Raw genomic sequence first — 24,961 nt, forward strand, 5'->3', positions numbered from 1 at the left:
GGTGGCTTGGGAGACCCTCATCCTCCCTACACAGGATGGGGGTCTCAATATTATTGATCCAGATTTACAGTGCAGAGCCTTACTTTGCAAGATAGTGGTGCGAGGACTTATGCCAGGACAGGAACCGTGGAAGGACTTTCTTATCAGCAGCATACAGAGGTGCACACCTTCCTCAGGAGGAGACTGGATGAGCAGTGTTAGATGGATTTTCACCTCAGCACACCTCAGATCACCTTCATCCCCTCTCATGGTTGCCATTCTGAAAGCTTGGGCTAGTTTCAGAAGCTCTCTTCGGAGGATTCCTCCTTCCTCCCGGGAAGAGATTGATAGGCAGCCCATCATGTGGAACGACAGTATTTTAGATGATCGTGGCAGACCACTGGGTGCCTCACTCTACATGCAGTGGGCCAGGTGGGAGAGGGGACCTGCTTCTTCTTTGGGATCTTGGAAAGCCTTCCGTAGGCTTCCAGAGGAAACCAAGTCAGGGTTGATAGGACATCTCAGAGGGAGTGCAGGGAGGATCTTGCAGATTGAGTCAGCCCTTCCAGAGGCTTGGATAGACACAGATGATATGCCTCTCACTACCTCCACTTGGGCAGGTACTTTCTCGAGAGGCGGGGTTCCACTTCAGGTCTTAGCCTTCCGAGGTGCACAGGAGGATGCTTTGGTTTTCAGTGTCCAGGATGGTGGCAGATTGCTCAGATCTACAGATGATATATTGCTTGAGTCTGCTTTTCAGCCTATCAGGGTCGTAGGCCTTTTGATGCAGGGATCAGATTCAGAGTGGTTCTTAGATCCTGACCCCCAGTTACTCTCCACCGGGTCTTGGAGACTTTGGCTCTATGGAGGAGTTCCCATCAGGTATTTACAGTGGGACCCCGGAGAGTGGGAGTGGATTGACGCGGGGCATCGAGAGAAGACCATCCCCTTCTTTCGTTACACGGTCAGTAATGCCAGGAGATTTCAGCTCAGTAGTAGAGGTTGGAGACCCTCCAGAGTTCCTCATTGGGAGACTTTTGGTATTACTGCGGATCAGCAGAGGTACTTCTGGAGGAGGCTCTGGAAATCCCACAGGAATAGAAAGATCACTATCTTCTTTTGGCTTTCTATTCATGGAGGGATTGCAGTGAACCTTTGGAGGTCCAGATTCGGAGCCGACCCTACTTGCCCTCGTTGCCTTTCTGCTTCGGAGTCTATTCAGCATTGCTTATGGGATTGCAGACAGGCGAGATTGATTTGGATGGGGATAGCCAGGATCTTCAGTCACTTTGCCCATTCCCCACTCTTTATGACTTGGGGCTCGGTGGCTTGGCTTTCTCTTACAGGACCTCAGGTTTTCTATGAGGGACTTGACTCCTCCCGGGCCATTTCAGTTCGACATCATCGGGTTGAGCTCTGCTCGTTGGATGTGGTTACACACCGTCCTTTTACAGCTGTACATGCCTCTGTGGATACTTCTTGGGAGATTATAGCGAGCATAGCAGCCTGGCATATCTGGAGATCCAGATGCACAGAGGCTATGGAGGGTACTCAGGTTCATCCCTCGCACACATTGGCTAGTATCTGGACAGACATCGTACACACTCTGATGGCCGTATGGACGGGTATGCAGGGGGACTCCCGTGCAGCCTTAGTTAGGAGGGCTTCTTTCTTCAGGGAATGGAAGGATTCTCCTTTCTTCTCTGAATCTACTACAGGGTTGAGATGGCACTTTCAGCCTCAGCCTTGGTTTCTTTCCACCTCACTCTGAGGGGGTTTTTTATTATCCTCATGATTTCATGATGTATTCCGCTTTGAGCTTGCTCTCGCGGGTTTTTGTTCTTACTTAATAGAAGTCTTTTTCATGGAAAAAAAAAAACCATCTCTCTATACGTGCATACCAACACCTCTAGCTGTAAAGGGGGTGACCCCAGCCTGAATGATCTGGTGAGGAACACCCCAGCCTGAATGATCTGGTGAGGAACGGATGACTTACCACGAATCATTTGTGATAACATGAGAACCTGTAGCCGCTCCACACAGGCCCACTCTGTATCCGACAGGTCTGGCCCCCAACAAGGGCTGTCGTACATCCCCATTAGGTGAGCCAAGGAGTCAAAAAGCAACCTCTTGGTGCGTGGATCCTGAAAGTGCGAGCGGAAGCACTACCTCTCTAGTTTGGCCAATGAGGCATACCCTCTACTCAAGCGTGCCTGCATTGTAGGTCTCATAGTGAAGCTCGGTCCAGAGAAGATAACCCCAAGGTAAGTGTATGATGAAACTATCTCAACAGATGACCCCGCAAATGTGAACTGCTCCTGACGCATGATGGCTCAAGATGTATTGAAGATCATGACCTTGGTTTTACCCAGGTTGACCTTCAAATCATGAGACTCACAAAAGGACTGTAGTGCGTCTAGGTGTCTCTGAAGCCCCTCTGCTAAGGAAGACAAGAGAGCCACATCATCTGCATAGAGCAAAATATGGATCAGCATGCCCGCAAGAGAGCAAGCTACACCCCCCTATGTCTGCATCACTATCTCAAGCTTGTCAATGTAGAGGCCAAACAAGGTAGGCGACAAGGGACACCCTTGTTTGACCCCGATGGTACTCACGATCTCGTCTGTCCACCCGGATCCTACCCAAACTTTGCCAGAAACTCTCTCGTAAAGTGCCATGATAGCCCAGATGATCTCCTAGTCATAACCCAAGTCTTGTAGGCGCCGTATGAGGCGGGCTCCCGGGACCGTATTAAATGCCTTGCGGAAATCCACAAAGCAACAATAAACCCTCTGTTTCCGTGACCTCGCCTCCTCAATGATACATCTGAGCATGAGAATGTGGTCCATGGTTCCATGATCATGCCGGAATCTGGCCTGTCCTGCTACTCTATGTCCTCGACACTCTTTAAGTCTGCTAACCTCAGAGTCAAGTACTGATGCATAAATCTTGGACATGACATGTCCAATCATAATGGTCCTGTAGTTCTCCGAGCTTATGGGATCCCCTGCCTTGTGGATGGGTGAGATAGTGTTAATGGTCCAAGTGTGGGATGTCATAAAGTGTGCGTGCATAATCAAACCAGATCTGGGTGTCAGGGGACCGTCCTTCTAGAAATCTCCGCCAGAAGTCCTTAGAGTTGTTACTAAACAAAATGTTCAATAGCTCCTCCTCGTTCCGACGAACGAAGTCTAGTTTCTTCCTCCATACTAGTCTACAGTATTCACATAGTGTATATGGTACACTTGGAAGACTGTTTTTGGTTTCAAATCTGAGTTGACGGCGTAAGGCCTTACACTCATCATCGTACCAACTATTACAGGGTATGGTTCTAGGGGGTGGTGGGCGGGTGGAGCGGGTGGTGTGGGGAAAAGCGTGAATGGCAGTCTCGTGTATTGAGCGGGTGACAAGGGCAGCACGATCCTCTAAAAGGGGTATGAAGTCAATATAAGCGAGAAGTATGTACAGACGGCCAGAGTAAGAAGGTGAGTGATCCCGATCAAAGCGTATATCATGGTAGGTGGAGTAAGCACTGAGTGGGGTGGAAGGTGCTGTGCGAAGGGAGGTGGAGATGCGAAGGAAAAGGTATGTATGATCAAGCCCTGGGGGGAGAGGTGCTATAGTGAAGTCAGTAATGCGAGATGTGAAGATAGGGAATCCCCCCCCATGTGGAAACCATGTGAAACCACCTGAAACGGGCCATTTGTCAAGACCATTATAGATAATGAGATCATGTATCCTGCCGAGGTCTAATAGGGCCTGCCCATAAGATGAAAATGGACCTCGCCTGTCAGCCAAAACCCGTAGCATACCTGCCTCCTCAAGGTCAACATCTGGCAGTAGAGTGGAATCATCTCTGAAGTCAAGAAGTGGTACCTGATGGGCCCTTGTCCTCACGTTGAAGTCCCCCACTAGAAGGACTTCTCCGCAGCTAGAAAAGTCAACGATGGACTAGTAAAGGGTAGCAAATGGGGATGTCTCATTATCACCTCGAATATCTCTGGCAAAGTGGGAGGTCTCCTAGGGGAAGTAGCAAACTGCGACAAACAGATCCCGGCTGTCCATGTGTTGTATCCGGATCCAAAGAAATATGGAATGTGTCTCTCTCTGCTCTACTGAAATGATCCCCTGAAGTGTGGATCTGAAAAGGACTGCAACTCCACCTAAACCTTAAACTCCTCCTATACCCCTCGTCTCATCTCTATAGGCAAACTCCCATGTATATCCGCTAACTATTGGAAGAGGGCGCTCTGGACTCTTATGTGTCTCTGTATAGAAGACTATGTCGTGGCCTGTATAGGATTTCGAGAAGTTCCTGGTTCTGACCATAAGGTACCATTACAGTTCCAAATGGTGCAGGATAGGGTCTCGGATATCTGAGTCTCATAGACCCCGCTTCCCTATGTAGGGGAGGGGGCAGGTGCCCTACGGGGGCCGGTAAGAAGTCATCCCTCTTGTACCACTGCCCACTTTCCCTCCTTCCAGGCCTGTTCCTGCTGCTGCAGCAAAGAGCGCCTCTCCTCAACCTGTAGAGGTGTGAGGTCCTCATCCATAGAGATCGCTGGCTAATCTCGAAGGACTGACCTGCGTCGTAGAGCTGAAAGTCATGCCTGAGTGTCATGGAACTGTATGATCAGGGGTTGCTCTCGGTTGGGATCTCTCCCCACCCGCCATGCCCTCTCTATCCTGTGCTCAGCCACACCCAGGGTAGCGGCCACGAATGCATTCGCATCTACCATCGCCTCAGTGCGTGGGATCCTACGTACTCTAATGTTGAGAGCCTTACTGGCTCTCTGTTGCTGCTCCATGAGGATAGCGAAAACGGTTACCCTTGTGGGTTCCCGTTTGGCCACGTCAACCCATCTGGAAGTCTCCTCAATAGCAGATTGCATGCTCGCAATCTATGCCTCGACCACCAGGGTATTCCCTGGGATAGTGTGTATGGCTGTGACCTCCTGTCAGAGCTACATGATATCCTATCTGAGAGAGAGAGAGAGAGAGAGAGAGAGAGAGAGAAGAAAGAAATATGTATTAATGCCCACTAGAGGCCTCGTACGTAGGCCTATGGGACAAAGTGCACAAAAAGAAGACTCATACAAGCCTCAATGGGCTAGAGCAAACGGCACGCTAGGGCCCTTGTTGAATACTAATCTATGATGATCTACTAAGCTCAAGAGCTTTAGAAAAATCACAATCAAATACAAACTAAAGAAATCTAAGAGCTGGGACTTGGAAACCAAAGCCTAACACAGTGGTGCGCTCTGGTGAGCTGTGAAGACATCTTGGATTTGCGTCTATCGAGCTGTCTCACGCTGTGGGGTTGGGGACATGGTCCCCTCAATCTTTGAACCCGCTGGGCTATGTCCAGAGTGACCCCTTGTCTCTGTCAGTCTCCCTTGAGGATAGGTCGGACTCAATAGAATGTACTCTGGGTGCTCTCTATCTCGCGCATGGTCTCTGTGTCCCTCAAGCGGTGGCACCATTGATAAAAGAAAAGGGGGGAAATCGGAGAGAGCCCCTAAGCAATCTAGAATAGCTCAATGACCTTACCCACTCCTCCCAAACCAATGGAAAATATCCCTCTAAGAACACTTTACATATTTTATTCATGAATGAAACATTTAACGGGAAAAAATAAGTGACAGGTTTCCAGATAAAAGACACTTGATTTATTCAAGAGAGGTCCTCTTCATTACAAAATTGAAACAGTCCAAAGAACACTTCATGCACTTTAGGACCTAACTCAAGGGGTAAATATATCGCTCTTGGCATACATTCCTCATTTTTCTCCAAAGGTTTTCTGCCACTCTCCTTTGCTTACATAGAATCACCCCATGGCAAATTTAATTGCACATTTGCCCCCCTAGACACACTTTTCACATGCAATTTTGTCATGTATGCAAACCCACATGAACCAGCTAAAAATCCCCTTGACCTGGGCAATTAAAAACCCCAAAATCCCATCTTAACATGTGCACGGTGACCCGAGAAAAAAATAAAAAACCTCACAATTACACATAATTTTGGACATATGATCCCCCAACACATGACCCTTGGATACCCTTGCTCTGATTGATCGGTGTACCACTTGGAGATTCATCATCTCCCATTGGGGTCCTTGCAAAGTTTTATTCAACTTAAAAAATATATTTACATCACATCATATATATATATATATATATATATATATATATATTTGTTTGTTTGTTTGTTTATTTTGAAAATGTCCTTGGAGCAAAAAAGCCCCGTCATCTGCTAGCTAAGTGTACCTATGTGCCTACCCCCATATGTACATTGTGCTAAAAAAAGCTATACATTTTTAATCCTATCAGCGTGTCGGCTCTTTCTGCTAATCGAGGCTGCCCTCATGTCAGCTAGCTCCTCCTCCTCTACTCCGCTGTTTCTAGGAGATGACTCAAATGTATAGAAGTTTGTGACGTGTTGCCATGCCCAATCAGACTCTATATCCTTTGGCTTAGTTGCCTCCTACTGCTCTCTGATCCATTGTAGTACTGTCGGTGCATCTCCATCAGATAGAGCCCAATGCAGACCTGGTCATGGAAGTGGATCGGTCATGAGAGTGGATCAAAGCTGCTCTCCTCCAGGTAGAGACAGTGGTGACATTCTCGATATATTGTGTCTTGTTTTTTTTCTTGTCTATCTAACATTCTTTTAGGTTCATGCGGTAAAGATGTAGGTTCAATGAGTTCAACTAGGACTTCATTTTGAATGAGTTTGATCAGATCTCCTTATTTTCTTTTTAGCCTACTTACATGAAAAATTGGATGTATTTCCACCCCTATAGTGGTAAGGCTAATTTGTAAGCAAGTTCTCCAATTCTCTTAAGTATTATGAATGTCTACAATACCTAGGAGACAACTTTGGACATTTACCTGTCTATGGGGATTCTGAAGATTCACGCACTCTAAGATAGAATTTCTCATTTACTTCAAACTTCAACCTTCTACGGTGTGTGTTTTCATAAATTATTGCACTATCTTGATCCTTTCTAATGCTATCTCTAGTTCATTTAAGCGTTTGATTTACATCCCCAAGAAAGTCTTTGGTTGCTTGGATGGGGACTGCACATCAGGGAGACAGAGGTTGCCATGGTTGGCTCTCGATTCCTCCATGAGGTTGGTAGCAGAGGGAGACGAGCGATGCTGTATGCACGGACTCACAGATGGTTTGTGAGACTAGAGTTCCACATCGATAGGATACCTCCTTTTCAGTAGAGTTTAGATGCCCCTTCGGTACTCCCACCCACCATCCCAATCGGGCCACACACCAACCAGGTCATTCGAGAGGATCTCCTGCAGCTACACACCTTTAGGACCTGGTTGGAGCCGAGGGAGCTCCCAGTGAAGCTGAGTTTCTACAGAGATTACTGTCTTCGTATTTCAAAGGAGGGATTCATCACACCACCGGGGTACACTAAGCTTCATGTTAGGCCTTAAATGCACACCTAGGACCTAGAACTTAAATGCATTTTGAACCATAGTTATATTGTGTGATCTGAAAGGGTGCATATGAATGGTTGTACCCGTTTTTGTAAAAGGAAGGCTGTGAGCCTATTTTGTAAGAATCGCTTATGCGTAATGAAGTGGATGAAACAACAATTTCATTACAGATACGTTTCTCTCTGTTTTCCTATCTTCCCGTCTTTTGAGAAAACATCTGTTCTGTAATAAAACAAAGCATCTGTCTTTTGAATAAGATGCATTGAATATATTGAAGTGTGGCGCTGCGATGAATGAAGATTGGATGTTACAGGAAGTCTGTTTAAAGTTAAAACAGAAGTTGTGAGAGTGATAATCTGTTTCAGGGGATTAAACATGTTAGTGATTGGGGTCTAATTAATGCTCTAACACTTCATATGCCTCCCTCACTATGGATCTCCATCAGACAGTTTCGGGTATCATCACACCGCCTCCGCATAGAGAGCGGCAGAGCAGAGGGGATTCCGCTTATGCATATTGTGCGACTGTCAGGAGGTTGAGTCGGAGGAGCATTTTATTTTTAGGTGCCCAATGTACTACGAGATCCGAGGTTGCTACCACTGCCTTTTTAGAGACGGCTCCGAGCTCCTTTCCAGATTCCTCGCCTACCCAGATCAGAGATGCCTTGCGGCCTTCATTCACGAGGGGGTCCGATACAAAGAGTACTTACTCAGGCGATGAGGCTTGGCCACATCATCAGACACCTCTCAGAGCAGGATCACAGAGTTCTTCCCATCGAGTGACATTGATTGTCCAGTCTCTAGCCGCAGACGTGACAGAGACCGCGACCCAACGATCGCAACACGACACATGAGACATCGAGGGGGGACACAAATCACTCTGGGGGACTTCTCGTCATTGTTTAGACCGGAGATACGTCCCATGGGAGTCATGGTGGCTCTGGTCTTGTGTCGAGCCTCGTCTAGGAGACTGAGACGCACGACACACCGTGACGGGCGCCAGCATCCCATCACTGGCTATGCACCAGCTAAGGCGACATGACATATGGAGGATTCTGCTCCGCTCCTGTCCTTTTCTTTTCTTTTCATTGTTACATCCAGATGTATTTGATCATGTATGATCAAACTTAGGGTTCAGCACGGGTGATGATGCTCGTTTCAGTAGCTCCACCCTTACTGTGATTTGTATCAGGTTTTCTTTCAGTCTCATAGGCCCATCGGTCTTTCGAAGACTCTAATAAATTTTCTTTCTTTCTTTTCTTTCTCTCTCTCTCTCTCTCTCCTCCATATATTCACCTCTCCATCTATCCCCCCCCTCCACGAAGCATTAAGACTTTAATTTGGGGTGTGATAACCCTATATGAGTCCGCCAGAGGGAGAGTTCGTGCTCCAAGTGGTCTATTGAATCGGGTTGAGAGCACGATAGGAGTGAAATAGGGCTGCCTCCTCTCATCAACTCTTTTTGGACTTTACATTCATGAGATCACTACTAGTTGACCTCATGATACAGATATTGCTATACGTTGATGGCATAGTCCTCATATCATCTTCAGTAAAGGCCCTAGCGGCGGTCTTCTACACAGAGAGAGACCTGATAGCCAACCTTGGGACTACCAAGGCTATAATCTTCAACATCTCACGCGCAGTGATTCACCGACATAGTTTCACTTACTGAGGTGAGCCAGTGGAGATAGTGTAGTCCTACACATACTTAGGAGCAACCTTCATAGGACCCATCTTCACGATGACTCAAGCAGCCATGGCAGGACTCACATGGGGATAGAGTGCTTTGGCCCAACTGAGAGACGGTGTTTTCAGGCACAGTTTTTAAATCCATTGACGAGGGCTGGCTCTTCAACACTTTAGTGCGGCCAACTGCCATGTATACAAGACCCCTCTGGGGGAGTGATCTCTTGAGGATAGAGTTGATGAGAGACTTGAGCGGCTAGAGTCGAAGAGAAGAGCCTTGGTCTGAGGGTCCTTGAAGTGGGAGTGAAAGCATTGTCTCTCTAGCCGACCCAGTGAGACGTATCCCTTGCTCAGTCTGGCCTGCATCGCTGGTCTCATCGTGAAGATCGGGCCGGAGAAGATGACCCCCAAGTAAGTGTATGAGGATACGATCTCAATTGGTGACCCACCGAAAGTAAAAGTAACCTACTTCCGTTGCATGTTTGCTCGAGAGGTGTTAAAGATCATGACCTTGGTCTTGCCAAGGTTGACCTCCAAATCATGGGATAAACAGAAAGCCTGCAATGCATCCAGGTGTCGCTGGAGCCCTCCGGGTGTGGACGACAAGAGTGCCACATCATCTGCGTAAAGAAGAATCCTGATGATGATCCCGGCAAGTGAGCAACCGACCCCTCTGAACGCCCCCATGAAAGTCTCAAGCTCATCGATGTAGAGGCCAAACAAGGTCAGTGATAAGGGACAACCCTGTTTGACCCCTATGGTACTCAGGATCTCATCTGTCCAACCTGCGCATGTCCGAACTCGGCCTGAGACTCTCTCATATCGTGCCATGACTGCCCAGATAATCTCTTGATCAAATCCCAGTGTCTGTAGGCATGTGATGAGACGAGCTTGAGGTACTGTGTCAAAGGCTTTGCGGAAATCCACAAAGCAACAATATACCCTCTCCTTCCGTGATCTGGCCTCCTCAATGGCACTCCTGAGTGTGAGTATGTGATCCATAGTCCCATGGTCTCGCCTGAAACCGACTTGACCCTGTGTTGCTCTAAGCCCTCTCATCTTTGCGAATAGGCTAACCGATGCATCCAATACAGCTGCATAGATCTTGGACATCACATGTCCAATCATGATAGTCATGTAGTTACTCAGGTCCATGGGATCCCCTGCCTTGTGGATGGGGGTGATGGTGTTGAGTGTCCAGGTGCAGGGGAAGCTAAGGCAAACAGCGTCATTTAAATAGCTTTGCTACGGGGCTAACGTGTCGATCCCATATGCGATAAACTCAGTGCATAGCCCCTCGTGATCCTTCACTCGGCTATTGTGCAGTTTCAATGTCGCGTCCTTGACTCCCCCTTTGGTGAACAACGTGCAAGTGGTGGGGCGAGGTGTGTGTATGAGATCTGGAGTGGGCTGGTGTGGGACATCATAAAGATGGTGTGCATATGTGTGCCAGACTCTCGTGTCGGTGAGGGGTGATGGGGACCTACGCTCAAGGAATCTCCGCCAAAAATCCTTAGAGTTGCTACTGTACAAGATGTGCATCAGCTCCTCCTCATTTCGACGAAGAAATGCTTGCTTCTTCCGACGTACGAGATGTCGGTACTTGCGTACCGTGTCTGGTGTGTTCGGGAGGTGACATCTGGTTTTAAATTGGAGCTGTCAGCGATAAGCCTTGCACTCCGCATCGTACCAATTGTTGCAGGGTACAGAACCAAGAGGTGGTGGTCTAGTGGACCGTGTGGTGTGGGGAAAGATTTGGAGGGCAGCCTCGTGGAGTGTGCGACTAATCAGGGCAGCACGGTCCTCTATGAGTGGTATGTGATCGATGTAGGTTAGGAGTCTGTTTAGAGAGAGCGAGAGAGAGAGAGAGAGGCTTGGATCTTGATGCTTGGTGGAGAGGGAGAGAGATGGAGATGGAGAGGAAGATAGATGGAGAAGAGGGAGAGTAAGATGGATGGGGAGGACGATAGATGGAGATGGAGAGGAAGATAGAGGGTGAGGGAGAAAGAAAGAAAGAAAGAAAGAAAGTCTATTAAAAGTCTTCAGAAGATAAAAAGGGCTCTATGAGACTAAATGAAGCTGATACAATGAACTAATGGGTGGAGCCACTAAACGGGCATCAACACCTAGGACAAATACAAAATCCATAACCCTACACATAACATTGTCGATGCATAGAAGGGAAAAAATCTCTAGTGGAAGCCAGAGAGAGTGCCAAGGCGTTTGTGTGTGAGGCTGCAGAAACCCTGTGATAGGGCGCTAGTAGCTGTCAGCATGATAGCTTGCTGAAGTCTCCTGGCTGTAGCCCTGCGGCAAGCAAGTGCCACAATCACTCCTGTGGGTGTGCATCTTGTCTAGTAAGCATGGAAGCAAGGTCCCTTAGGGATCTCTGCCTCAGTGCACCGGCAAGTCTGGCGTGTCTCTAACTCTGGCTCGAGTCCTCGCGACTGCCATCTCCATGAGTTTTGCTGGTCAGTACTGTTTGGCTGGAAAAACTCGGTGATCATGCTCTAGGTGGAGTCTAGATGCGTGTCATGATTCCCCCTACGTGCTCTAAGCAACCACTCCCTGTGTCGTACGGCCTCATAAATGAAGGCTGCCAAGCATCTCTGGTCTAGGTAGGATAGGAAACTAATTAGGGAGCCAAAGCCATCTCTGAAAAGGCAGTGGTATTGACCTCTTCTCTCGTAGTATACCGGGCACTTGAAAGCAAAATGCTTCTCTTGTGAGTGGGTCAAAAGGTAGATCAGTATAGACGAACAGGGCCAAGGGTGGAAGTACAGAAAAAGAGAGGGCAGGACGGAGAGGTGGGGATGTACAATGCATTACAGCCATGTGGTGATCAGACTGTTGTACAATTAGTAAGCGGCTGGGGCAAGTGTGAACAGAGGTAGAGACAGGCTTGAATTGTGGCTGGGGAAATTTCAACGTAATGACAGGCAGAGGTGGATAATCAAAGTGAAGGCGAGCAGCTGGAGGCTGGCTAAGGGAATGGCGAGCAGGAATAAGGGAGAGATAGAGGTGGGTTGAAGGAAGAGTGAGGTGGGGGGTAGGGAGGGCTGGAGGCAGGAGCTTTGTTAGTTCTGAGCATAGATGTTTGTTGAAAATAAAAAATAAGGGAAGTATCTACTAAATCAAGAGACAAAAAAAGGTGCTTGAGTGAAGAATTCACTCGACATGCCATTATGTTCAAAGAGAACCTATGTTAATGAGCTGATCAGATAGGAGATTTGAGGAATCCTAGAGAGAGAGAAAACTTTATTAAACGTCTTCGGAAGTCTGAAGACGGAAGGGTCTATGAGAGAGAGAGAGAGAGAAAGAAAGAAGAAAGAAATTTTATTAAAGGTCCACGGAAGGCCATACATGGCCTATGGGACACAAAATCATCCGAAAGGAAAATACATCATCAACGATGCGCCAACTAGGTGGCCTCATCGGAATACAGCTAAGATGCCAAAAATGGCTACAAAAATCCTAGATACAAAATGAAATGAAATAGAGTACCAAAAATGCCTAGATACAAAATGTAAAATATGAAATATGAGGAACATCGTCTTCCCTAAGGGGTCTGTGATCCAAAGAAATGATCGAAGTCATGGCCATCGACCATGCCTCCTGCCATGAGTGTGAAGATCTGGGCAAGTGTCAAGTGGGCTGCTGGCGGTGCCAAGTCTCCGTGGAGCAATCTCATCCGAAAATCTGCCATCATCCTCCGTCGTCTAGAAATAAAGCGACCGGTACGGCCTCTGTGTAAGATCATCCTGCGGTGCTGCCGGATCATGTCATATGTACATCCTCGGGGTGGAACCATCGGTGCTCTCTGGCAAGATGGGCTATCTCGGAGAGAGAGAGAGAGAGAGAGAGAGAGAGAGAGAGAGAGAGAGAGAGAGATTGCTGTTTAACTCCATAGAGCTTAGCTTTCACATTTCGGTCGTGTAGACTTGTTCAATGTATAGCATAATGTTCAACAGGTACTATTATATCAAGTTAATAATCCCTTTGATCAAATAGTCAACAATGCTTCACTTTTTCCTTTTCAGGCTTTTGTGGTGGGCCATGATTGGGGTGCCTATATTGCTTGGAACTTATGCTTAATGCGGCCAGATCGAGTACAGGCCCTGGTGGCAGTGAGTGTACCTTTTGGACCACGTTCACCTATGATAAGTCCTACCGAAAGTCTAAAATCTTCACTTGGTGAAGGATTCTACATGTGCAGATTCCAGGTTATCAATAATTATGCTACTAACACTTCTATTTCTCTCATCTCTCTTCCCTTCCCATCTCCCTAAATGGTGTAATCATGGAAAGACATGCGGTGCAAGTTGTATTGTGCCTTATGTCTAGAACAATGTAAATGCAAGTCTGACATGAGCACATTACTAACCTGTGAAAAGTATTTTCTCCCAAGCTGCTGTGTATGCAGTTGCTTGCTCATGGTTTGAAGAATGTAAATGTGAATCTGACATGAACATATATTTTACGTGTGAAAAATCTTTTCTCCCAAGCTGCTGTGTACTCTGAAATTTTATACTGTCACTTGCTTTATTTGTAAAACAGCCTGTGCTTTTGGAATAGGGTAATGCATTTTCATATGTTGCACAAGATGCAAATGCAATATTGAAGTGCTGTCACATTTGTAAAGGCATGCTTTGTATCAACACAATTATGTCCTTGTCGAGAAAATGATGAACATGGAATATGATATATGTCAGTGATGAGGAGGAAATTATAGTTATATATATTGAAGTGCTGGCACATTTTAAGGGCATGCTTTGAATCAACACAAATATTTCTTTGTCGAACCAATGATGGACATGCGAAAATGATATAAGTCAGTGATGATTCAATGAGGAAATCACAGATCAGCTAAATCTCTGCAATCACACTCTTAGAAATTGAAGACTGACTAGTTCTTCTCATTGATTTTGAGGATCAACTTTGACTTCCAATAAAGCTATACCTTAGCCTTTGAATCGGATGCATTCAAGGTAAAGGTGCCTAGCGTTGATCCCATAAGTTTCTCTCTCCTTGTTATTAAGTGATGAAAGAAGCAAAGTATCTTGAATCAATGAATCTTTCAAAATCTAAAGAAGCGAGTATGCAAGAATTCAATGAAGAATGATCTGGTGTGATGAATAGATGCATTGCAAAGAAATTTCAATATTGTGGGTTATGATACCCAGATGGAGCATGATGGTGCTCCTTCGTGATTATAATGTTCAGATGCCACCAGGCAGGTAACACATGGCTCCCATTTTCAAGACTCCATATTACTAAATTCTTATCGAAAGTAATTTAGACAGATCTCCTAACTTTTTTTGGAGTTTCGCTGCTGAGATAGGAGAGTTCGTGACTTCCTAGCCTCATCCTTGTAGTTTGCATGTGATCTGGGGTCTGGATTCTCTGCTTCTTTGTTCTTTATTGGTTCTAGCCTGGGATTGCTCTTTTATTCCAGACGTCTTGAGTTGGACCTCTTTCTTCCAGCCTAGAAGTGAGTTGCCCCCATAGAGGCTGTTATCTTGTTTCACCTTCCTGTATGTCAGGAGAAGGTGAGGCAAGTTTTGTTTCCTCCTTTCACTTCAGGTCTCATGTCTAAGAACAGCTTAGTATCTTGGACCATGAATCAAGCAGCACTTCCGTATACCAATTGCTTGAAAATGTTTTCTGTCTACGCTATGATTTGAATCTCCTCCAGAATTCTTGCTTTTCCAATGTAAGATGAAAAGGCAAAGGAGATGCACTGATGCCAAGTTTTGCTTGATAACTGAAGTAAGATAGTCTTGAAATGGTATTGAAGAAGATTTTGGTCAACCTGAGATGGAGTGGAGAGTCTGAAGGAGTACTTGTAAAGGACATAGCATTATTTTGGTCAACCTGAGATGGAGTGGAGAGGCTAAAGGAGCACTTGTAGAGGACATAGCATTATTTTAAGCTTCCTGAAGGTACTCTATCTCTAATTGTTTCTTGCTTCCCAGGTCATTATCAGGCTTTTTGGGTTGCACTTTCAAAGAGCTCTCTGCAATAGATTTTGGTGTGTTGAACGCGCTTTAGATTTTGGAGGATAAGCTAGGAGGACCAGTTCAAGGGTTTTTTAACTTCATATCTAGGAGAGAGGCCCTCAGCATGGGAGAGATTTAATTTTGGCCAAAGCAAAAGTCAGTGTTTCAGATCCAACAACTTCTCCAGTTATGGCTTGTCTCTCCTATACCTGGTCTAGAAGACGATATAGTTCTGAGATACAAGAGGCATTGGATAGTTTTACGTGAGATCATGGGCAGTTCATAGTGGGGACATTCTGGGATTGTTCTCAATTGATTATGCCCTGTTGGCTGTTGAATCAGCCATTTTGCCAAGCACCAGCTGGATACCTGATTTTATTCTCCAAATCATTGACTTTCAGTCATCCAAAAAGTGAATTGGATGCAGTTCCCACGCACAGGACCATGGATGGCTTTTGGTGGTGCTCACATGCAGTTTCTAGGGTAAGCATGCCTGCCAGGATGGATTCTTGCTTGGTACAAGGAAGCTTCTTATCAGAGATAAAAGACTTGGAGCTATTTTGGAGCTGTATACCCTCCTATTTGCGCCCTTAGCTACACAAGGGACAATTTGTCAGAGACCAACAGCAAAGGGCCTCAATTTGGATACTCTCAATAGCTTTTTAGTTTAGGATTGAGCACACTCATGATTTTATTCGATTTTGCCATAGATGCAAAGGTTTCAGAGTATTTAATACCCTCACCTTGCTGCCACCAGTGACCAACCTTGGTTTGAGTTCTAGATTCTGCCTTTAGAGTTCTTCTTTATGTTATACATTATTTGGTGCCAACTTGCTCCTCTCTCTCTCTCTCTCTCTCTCTCTCTCTCTCTCTCTCTCCAAAGGTACATGCCAGTAACTGGAATACTTCTCAATGAGCTTTTGTTACTCCTTGTCACCTCCTGGGTCCTTCACTGATTGTCTCTGAAAGTTCTGTCACATTTGAATCCTTCATGGGATCCGCCTACCAGCTGGTTGCTGTTCGCCCTATTTACAGGGTTGAGTGTCATTTGCCTCATTAAACACATCTTTAGTGATAATGAGTTTTCTCTTCTGCATATCATAGAGCCTATATGCCTTTTGTTCCTCTACACAACCAACAAATATGCAGCTTACAGACTTCTAATCCTTTTGCCTCCTCTGCTCATGTCATATATTGTGTATTCCTTTTGTTCCTCCACAAATATGCATTTGACAAATTTTGAGTCCAGCTGTCTCCTTTATTGATCTTGACATAAAGTGAAGAGTGCTACTTTGTAAGTTGGTCATCAGATGTCTCCTTCCTGGCAATGATCTTGGAATATTTTTTCATGTGCCAGATTCAGGGCTGCACTCCCTGGCTTCAGAGCACAAGATGGATTTTATGGATGCTCACACTAGATTTCCATCTTCTCCCCTCTTGGTAGCGACTATATATCTCTATAAATTTGCTCCCGACAACTGATGCAGAAATCTTTAATGATATAGCAAAGGCCTCCTCCCATTGAACAATATATATGCCGAGGATAAGGTGCAGGTAGAGCAAGTGAATGAGGATGGGCTTGAAAGTGCATGGTGGAGAGGGAGAGAGAGAGGGTAGGCTAGGGAGAGAGATAATAATACTCAAAGAGAGACATAATGAAATGGAAATGAAATAGCAAGAGCAATGAACAAAATGAAAGTACTCACATGTAGATCAAAGAGCTTGTAGGCTTGATACTTGATCGATTTGACACTAGACAAGTACAACTCTTATATAGAGCGCAGACACACATATAAACACCAATGCATATGGGATAACTCCCAATGTGACATGTGGCATCCATAGGACACACTAGACTAGAACACACCAAATTGACTCATCTTGACTCCATTTCCGAACACCCCCCCATGGAGGAAAGGTGAGTGACTACTGGAATGGAGCCAAGAACATGACAATGATGGTCATCGAACTGTGCAATGATGGCAATGATGGTCTAGAACTAGACATGGCTCCCATGCTAACTCAGAGGCAAGTGAGCATGGCTCAGAGGCAGTGAGCATGGTATAGACTTAGAGGCTCACCTAACATGGGTCAGAGGCTCACCTAGCATGGGTCAGAGGCTCATCATGTATTGATGTATGACCAACTCAGAGGTCTAGAAGACCAATGCACCAACATCCTGGAACTCACATGCCAGGCCTGATAAATAGACTTATCAAAGCCAATACATGGCTCCCACAGTACATCCCCCTCTTGGCTTCAAGGACTAATAAGGGACATGGAGCCATACACAAGAAAATAAACAAATGAATACATCATTTTAGGACGACTATCCAAGGCAGAGGACCTTTATTGACTCAACACACATGATTTATTACATTCATTTTTGGGAAATATCCCAGGGCAGAGTACCCAAATAGAACATGCTTAGAAAATATATGGATCATAATCTCCATCTTCCTCTGGAGGGAAAGAGAGATGTCGTATTTCAACAATAAGAGCATGAACTTGTGTCGGAGGGTCGTCATCTTCATTTTCACTCGGGTGGCAGCTGCAACCCAATTGGCATGGTCCTTAGTTTGTTGTTTGGCAAGCTTCTGGTAGCATCAGTCCTCTGTATGACCAACCTTGTTTCAAAAGGTGCACTTGAGAGGCTTGAATGGCTTTGTCTTTCCATGTGCTGGTGTAGGCCAAGGTTTCCATCTGCTGGTGGAGGCAAGAGCCTTTGTAGTTCTGAAGAAGAGATTGGAGATTGTTTGTTTCAGCGATCTTTTTCGAGAAGAAGAGTCACCATATCATCAAAGGTAGTCGTGGCAAGCCTAAGTATTTCAAGAGTATGCTCAAAACAAGTGACTCCTTCCATACTCTTCATGAGGACAACCATTTTGTCCTCGTCATCCAGGAAACACTTCAGGTGGGAAAGTTGTTGCACAAGAAATTGCATTTTTGCTAAATGTTCACTCAAGGTATCACTATCATCCATTTTCAATTTATAAAATTGCAACTTCAAGAAAACCTTGGAGGTTGTGATTTTGTTACAAAAAAGATTCTCAAGACGTGCCCATATCGTCTTGGTCATTGATTTAAAGTCGATATGATAAATCATAGTATTATTGAGGCAAATTTTGATGATAGCAATAGCTTTTGAGTTGTGTTGCTTCCATGTCTGAGTTGTTGAGGATTTGTTGTGGGAGCGTCATCCTCAATAGCATCCCATACATTTTCTTTCATGAGGAGCAACTGTACCTTAGTTTGCCAAGTAGGAAATCCTTCACCCTTGAACTTCTCCATGAGCAATGCGTTTGAAGAGAGAGAACTCATTGTGTACCGTGGGAAATGACAACTTCGGTCTTCAGCACTTTAGGAGCAGGAAAAGAGATGAAACTGAGGGCTGGAACTCAAGGCAGAAGAGGTGGAGGATAGAGATGTCATCATGCGGGAGATGGAGCAGCAATCTGGGGATAGCTCAGCTCATGTGGAGGAGTAGAGACATTAAGCAGAAATAGCATACATAATGACGCCAATGGTCGATGTAGCAGCAGCTCTCTTCAAGTAGGTGGTTTCTTAAAAAACGGGCTCCAAATGAGGTCGTTTTTAGGGCGACCAATAGTAGAAACATCTCGACAATAGTAAGCAACTATTTCCTTCACAAGAATGCCCCCAAAACAGCAAAAACGAGCTGTTTTTGAGCAAAAAACTAGTTGTCTTTTTCCTCTACGAAGACGCCCACTAATTCCCACAAGAATGGTGATGTGGGCAGCAAACCAAGCTCCATAGCTTCCAAAGGTGAGGCTAAGGTAGGAGAAGAGAACAAGATGGGGAGAAAGGAGTGGAAGGGAGCTCAATCATGGAGGAGAGGACTCCTTTTGTGGGCTTCCCTCATCCTCTAGATTGAGCATGGAGAAGGAAAAGGTAGGAAAGGAGGCTCTGATACCACATGAAGGTGCATGGTGGAGAGGGAGAGAGAGAGGGTAGGTTGGGGAGAGAGATAATAATACTCTAAGAGAGACATAATGAAATGAAAATGAAATAGCAAGAGCAATGAACAAAATGAAAGTACTCACATGTAGACCAAAGAGCTTATAAGCTTGATACTTGATTGATTTGACACTAGACAAGTACAACTCTTATATAGAGCACACACTTTTTTTTTTTTTGGGTGAAACTAAGAACATTATATTATGAAACATCCATTTTACAACAGGGCAGTGCTCGAGAAAAGAGCCAATGCCCTATCCATCAGAAACAGTAAAAGAAAAGCTGAATGCAAGAAACATCCAAATCTTCCTCATGCAAGGCATCAAATAAGGACTGCTGCAATGAGGCCCGGAAGAACTCATAAGGGTGCTGAAGAGATGAATTCAGAAATGCATGATTTTGTTGTAGCCAAAAGGTTCATAAGGCCGAGTATTTGATCCAATGAAAGAAAAGAGAATACTGTGACAAAGAAGCTGATAATCTGCCAAACATCTAGAAAAACCTCGAGAACCTGTGTGCTGGAAATCTGAGAGATCAAAAATAGGAGATCTTGTCCAGAAGGTCTCTGGAATATGAAGAAAACCACAATAAGTGCTGAATACTCTCAGGAGTATGATGACATCTTGGACAAAGAGGAGAGGCAATCTTTCTTTGAGCCAATTTCACTCCCACTGGAAAAATATTAACAACACATCTCCATAAAAAGAGTCTCTGCTTCAATGACAATTTCAACTTCCATATCAATATCAATTTTCTTTTCCACCAAGTTAAAGACTTATTCAGATGCCATCAGATGCCAAAGAGAATTTGCATGAAGAACAATCCATGGAGGAGGTAATATCAATCGATAAGCCTGTATGGAAGTCAATAGATGTAAAGGCTGAGAGGATAATCCTGGACTTGAAGACTGAATATGCCAATCTTGTAGCCTGTCTCTTACTTCCAATGTTGGAATCAGTACCAAAGGGAGTAAGAGATCTGCAATAACTTTCCATATGGGTCTATGATGCATCACAAGATAGTAGTGTTGGCATGCTGCCGGAAAAGAGAGAATATGCCCCTGAGTATCTACCACATCGTCAATGAACCAGATGCCCAACTTCATGAGATTGTAAGCTCTGATTGGTTGTTGTACAGCAAGAGGAGAGTAAAAAACAGCACTCCAATGAAGGCTTTCCATTCGAAGCGATGAAGCTATAGAAGCAGGATGGGGAGACCATTTGATGCGAAAGAGCACCTACTTCCAAAATCCTGAATCAAGGTAGTAGAAAATGGACAACCAGGTATTTTACCTTGAAACTTGCCAAGTACTACTTCCGATGGATCAACTAGCCAATGCCCCATAAGCATTTGTGTGCATCTGGCCACACAAAAATGCCAACATAATAGACCATGGCTGCTCTTGCTGAAAAAAACCCTTGAGCATAGTGATCTTTCTTGCCAACACATGAAATTTGATGTTTAGAATATTGAAACCACCATGCATTCTTGGTGAGCAAAGCAGGTCCATTTTGAGAAACCTTAAAGCTTTTTTATGAAGCTTAGTTTTCCTAAAAATCTCCATGGCTTGAGACATAAATTAAGAGAGATCTCGAGATGACCAATTTAATAAAGGCAAGTAAAACTGGACATAAGCTAAAACAATGGACTGAACAATTCGAAGCCGAACATGCAAAGGCCAAGTGGAGATCTTCCAATATTCTAATTTGTCCTGAATTTTGTTGAATACCCAAGACATTTGTTGCTTATTTCTGATTTTCTAGCCAATTGGATGACCCAAATGTCTTACTATGTTTTCTGGATGAATAATCTGACCTGGCCAAAGGAGAGCATGCCAGTCACAATGCTTGAGAGGCAAGAGTTTTGATTTCTCAAAATTAATTTTTAGACCAGCTGCCAACCCAAAATCAGAAAGGGTATCCATCAATAAGCGAAGCTCCAGAGGACAATTCTTTGGCATGAAGAAAGAATCATCTGCATAAGCCTGTGCAATGAAAGGCCGTGAGCTAGGAACCTGAAGCCCCACTAACTATCCAGTATCAACCAGATGCTCCATATAAAGAAGCAAAGGATGTGAAGCAATAGCATAGAGCAAAGCATTGAGAAGACATCCCTATCGAACTGATCGTCCCAGAGTCCAAGACTCAGACAAATGATTCCCTATAAAGCATTGAGCAGTGGAATCTGAGTAAAGACAATATATGACATTAACTAGCTTTGGCCCAAAACCAAGTCTAGACATGAGTTGAGAGACATAATCCCACTGTACGGTATCAAATGCCTTTGCCACATCTACCTACATGACCAAAACATCTTGAGCTGAATATTTAGCATATTCCATTGCGATGAGAGTATTGGAGATATTATCATGTATATTCCTTCTTGGAACAAAACCATATTGCCTGGGATGAAGTTCATCATGAAGAATATCCTTTATCTAATGAACCAACATTTTAGCAATAAGTTTATACATAACAGGCATCAAAGTGATGGGCCTCCACTCAGCCATAGTCTCACTTAGGAGTTTTTTGGGCACAAGCTTGACCAGACCATGCTTCCAAGCTGAAGGAAGATGTTGATGCTGCCAGGCTACATTAATGAGCTTCAAGATTGGACCCTTCAATTCAGCCCAGAAGGCTATAAAAAATGCAACCGTCAAACCATCCCAGCCAGGGGATTTATGTTTACCCAAATGTTTGAGAGCTTCATCCAATTCAATATCTGAAAAAGACACTTCCATCAATGAAGCTTTTGGCAAAGAAACAATAGGAGAAATAAGATCAATAAATTTGCTCTGAGCCAATTCAACTTGAGGAGTAGAAGAAAATGGCTGAGAAAAAAGCAGCTGAAAATGATCCAAACATTGTTTTTCTAGCTGAGATAAAGTCTGGGTCCAAATACCATCTGATTTTCTGACTCTCATGATAGATTGACTTTGTCTATATGCATGTAAATTCCAAAAGGAAGATTTTTAGGGTTTGACACCAGGGAGGATGGGTCTAAGGAGGATGTGAAACCATCAATTGATATCTCTATTATCATGAAAGACCATGTATAGACTGTGATGTCTATACATGCATCTCTATCATCATGAAAGACCATGTATAGACTGTGATGTCTACCTAACTTATAGTTATTTGTATGCATCATCATGCATGCTTTACTGTTTGTGACTAGAGTTACAAGTACTAGTCTTGACACTTGTAATATGTATGGCCATTGGCTCATAGTCATCATTTATGATTTTGTATGGATCGATTCATATCGTGGATGAACAATGATATGATGTAGCATTTATGGAATGATGAATCTGGATGACTGCGTAGTATGATGTTGCATGTTGATATAATGATGTATGACCGTTGATGTATCATACATGCACTATGAATTATGATGTAACATGTATGATGTGACTACGTAGAACTTAGTCTTTAGAATACTAGGAATTACGGAGCTTTCAACTTTCAGTTTCACCAGTCTCTATACAGTTGCCAGTTTGCTGTTTCAAAGTTCAAACTAGTTCGGAGGCTATTTCCCACTCCCCCTAGTCTCTCAAACCCTTAAAAAATCAAATATGATATGCATGTGTGTGTGTGCGTGCACGCGTGTGCGTAATTCCACTTGACAGATTTTTCTAAGGGAAACTTGAATTGTTTTAGAAATGTTGAAACCATTTCACTGAAACTTTTCATGATGACTATGAACAAAGTACACATTCCATGTCATGGACTCCCTCTCATCTTGAGTCTAAGAGTGAACTCATGTCAATGGAATAGAAAGGTAGCATGAAGGATGAATTTCTTTTTACGGATCAATCCAAAGAGTTAAATAGTGTTAGTTGAGGATGCAAACATTTAGTTTTTCTTCTAGGGTCCATGTTGGTTCTGTTCAGGATTTTTGGAATACTAACATATTCAAAATTATTGGAATGGTGAAAAGTCACACTGCGAAACTGAGCTGCTGCTCCTCCCCGTTCCCCTGCTGCTCCCCCTCCCTCAGCCCGTCTCTCTCCCCCCTCAGCCTGTCCCTAGCCCCTCCCTGCTGCTTCCCCCCCTCCCCCCCTGCTGCTCCGCCCCCTCCCCCTGCCTGTCCCTCACTCCCTCCCTCTGTTCCCTGCTTCCGCCCCCTCCCCCTTGCTGTCCCGCCCCCTCTCCCTGCCTCCGTCCCCTCCCCCCTGCTGCTCCGCTCCCTCTCCCTGCCTCCGCCCCTCCCCCCTGCTGCTCCCCTCTGCCCCCTGCTGTCCCGCCCCCTCTCCCTGCTGCTCCGTCCCCTCCCCCCTTGCTCCGCCCCCTCTCCCTGCTGCTCCCCCTCTCCCCCTGCCTCCGCCCCTTCCCCCCTCCTGCTCCGCTCCCTCTCCCTGCTGTCCCGCCCCCTCTCCTGCTGTCCCGCCCCCTCCCCTGCTGTCCCGCCCCCTCCCTGCTTGCTCTCCCGCCCCCTCTCCTCCTCTCACTCCTCCCTTTCTTCTCCTCTCCCTTCCCCTCCCTCCTTGCCCCTCTCCCCTCTCAGCCTTAGCCCCTCTCCTCCTTCCCTCCCCTTCCCCCCTGCTTCCTCCTAGCCTCCTTTCCCCTCCCTTGCCCCTCGCAGTTTTTTTGGAACGGAAGGAGCCTTTTTTCCTGTTCGAGTCGGCCTCCTCACCTTGATTGGCGATGGATTCCCCGTCAGCCAATCCTACTCCATCTCCACCGGCCGCGAAAACTATCACATTCTCTAAAGACGAGTTGCAGCAGCTCAGGAAGGATGTAGAGATTGAGTGCTCTACCACTTTGTTAGCACGCATCTTCGGGTCTCACCCTTCCAGATCCCAAGCCAGAGACTGGATGCTTGCGGCTCTCCCCCCAGACCTCACTCCTCGATTGGTAGATGTTCGCCTTCTGGGACGAGGTTTCTTCCAGGTTGTTTTTGACACTCCAGAGGCTGCGAGCACTGTGCTCAAGGCCGAGCTTTTACACCTGGGACACAGGAAGATCTTCTTTGAAGCCTTTCACCTTGGTTTCGACCCAGTTGAGGCAGATAAGAAATTCTTTTCGCTCTTCATCAGGTTCCCCGGGCTTCCCCAGGTCTACTATCGACTTCTTTCTGTTATTGGGGAGCATTTTGGCGTAGTTGCTGAGATCCCACCCCTCCCTGGGTTGCCATTGACTGCAGCAGAGGCAACCAAGGCTGATGGGGTTCCTAGAGTTAGGGTCCTTTGCAAGGATCCTAACCTCGAGATGGACCACGTCATGATACAGCGCCCGGATGGTTCCTTTTTTCGCCAGAGAGTGGAGATTTCAGGCAGGCAGGACCAGTGCAGGATTTGCAGGACCTCGGGACACTTTGCCAGGGATTGTCCCAGAAAGAAGAAAAGGCCTAAGAAGACCTCTGGTACAGCTACCGCCTCAGGGCATCGACAGGGGGGACAGGGGGGGAGATTAGACCCGGCACTTGTCCCTCGACCTCGACAGAGGGGTGGTACAGGTCCAGCTCCTGCTCCTCATTCTTCACGTGGCGGTCCTGCTCAGTCAGGTGGTGGTACAGGTCCAGTACCTATTCCTCGGCCTCACCAGGGGGGTGGTACAGGTCCTGCTCCTCGACCCCCACCTCCCTCAGGCACACGTGACGCTTTACAGTGGGTTCCAGTACGTGTGCAGGTCCCTCCTTCAGTTCACGAGGGTACCTTAGTAGACTCTGCTTCACCTCGAGCTGTCCTTCCTGTCTCACCTTGCACAGTCCGAGACGCTGAAGCTTCGACCTCCTCCCCAGTTGCAGCTTCTTCCTTAGATCCAGCACTGCCAGATGTTCCTCTTGAGGACGGAGAGATTTCCGCGGCTGGGCAGACACCGGGTAGAGAGCCTTCCTCACTCCCTCCCTTGGACAG

General features: G+C 45.7%; 1 protein-coding gene across 3 annotated transcripts in view; it reads left to right on the forward strand.

The window, feature by feature from the left end:
• LOC147896067 (epoxide hydrolase 3-like) overlaps nucleotides 1-24,961 on the forward strand; it is a 106,466-nt gene that overhangs the window by 64,228 nt on the left and 17,277 nt on the right. For 2 of the 3 annotated variants that reach the window (XM_087383097.1, XM_087383098.1), the window contains exon 4: nucleotides 13,168-13,350. The exons of the other annotated variant lie outside the window; for it this stretch is intronic. In XM_087383097.1, the coding sequence (XP_087239223.1) occupies nucleotides 13,168-13,350 (183 nt within the window). The remainder of the gene's footprint in view (nucleotides 1-13,167; nucleotides 13,351-24,961) is intronic. 3 annotated transcript variants of the gene reach the window in all.

This window comes from Dipteris shenzhenensis, chromosome 12 (genome assembly GCF_047967505.1).
Source record: "Dipteris shenzhenensis isolate YYH24624 ecotype China chromosome 12, Dip_SZ_1.0, whole genome shotgun sequence".
Classification (NCBI taxonomy): domain Eukaryota; kingdom Viridiplantae; phylum Streptophyta; class Polypodiopsida; order Gleicheniales; family Dipteridaceae; genus Dipteris; species Dipteris shenzhenensis.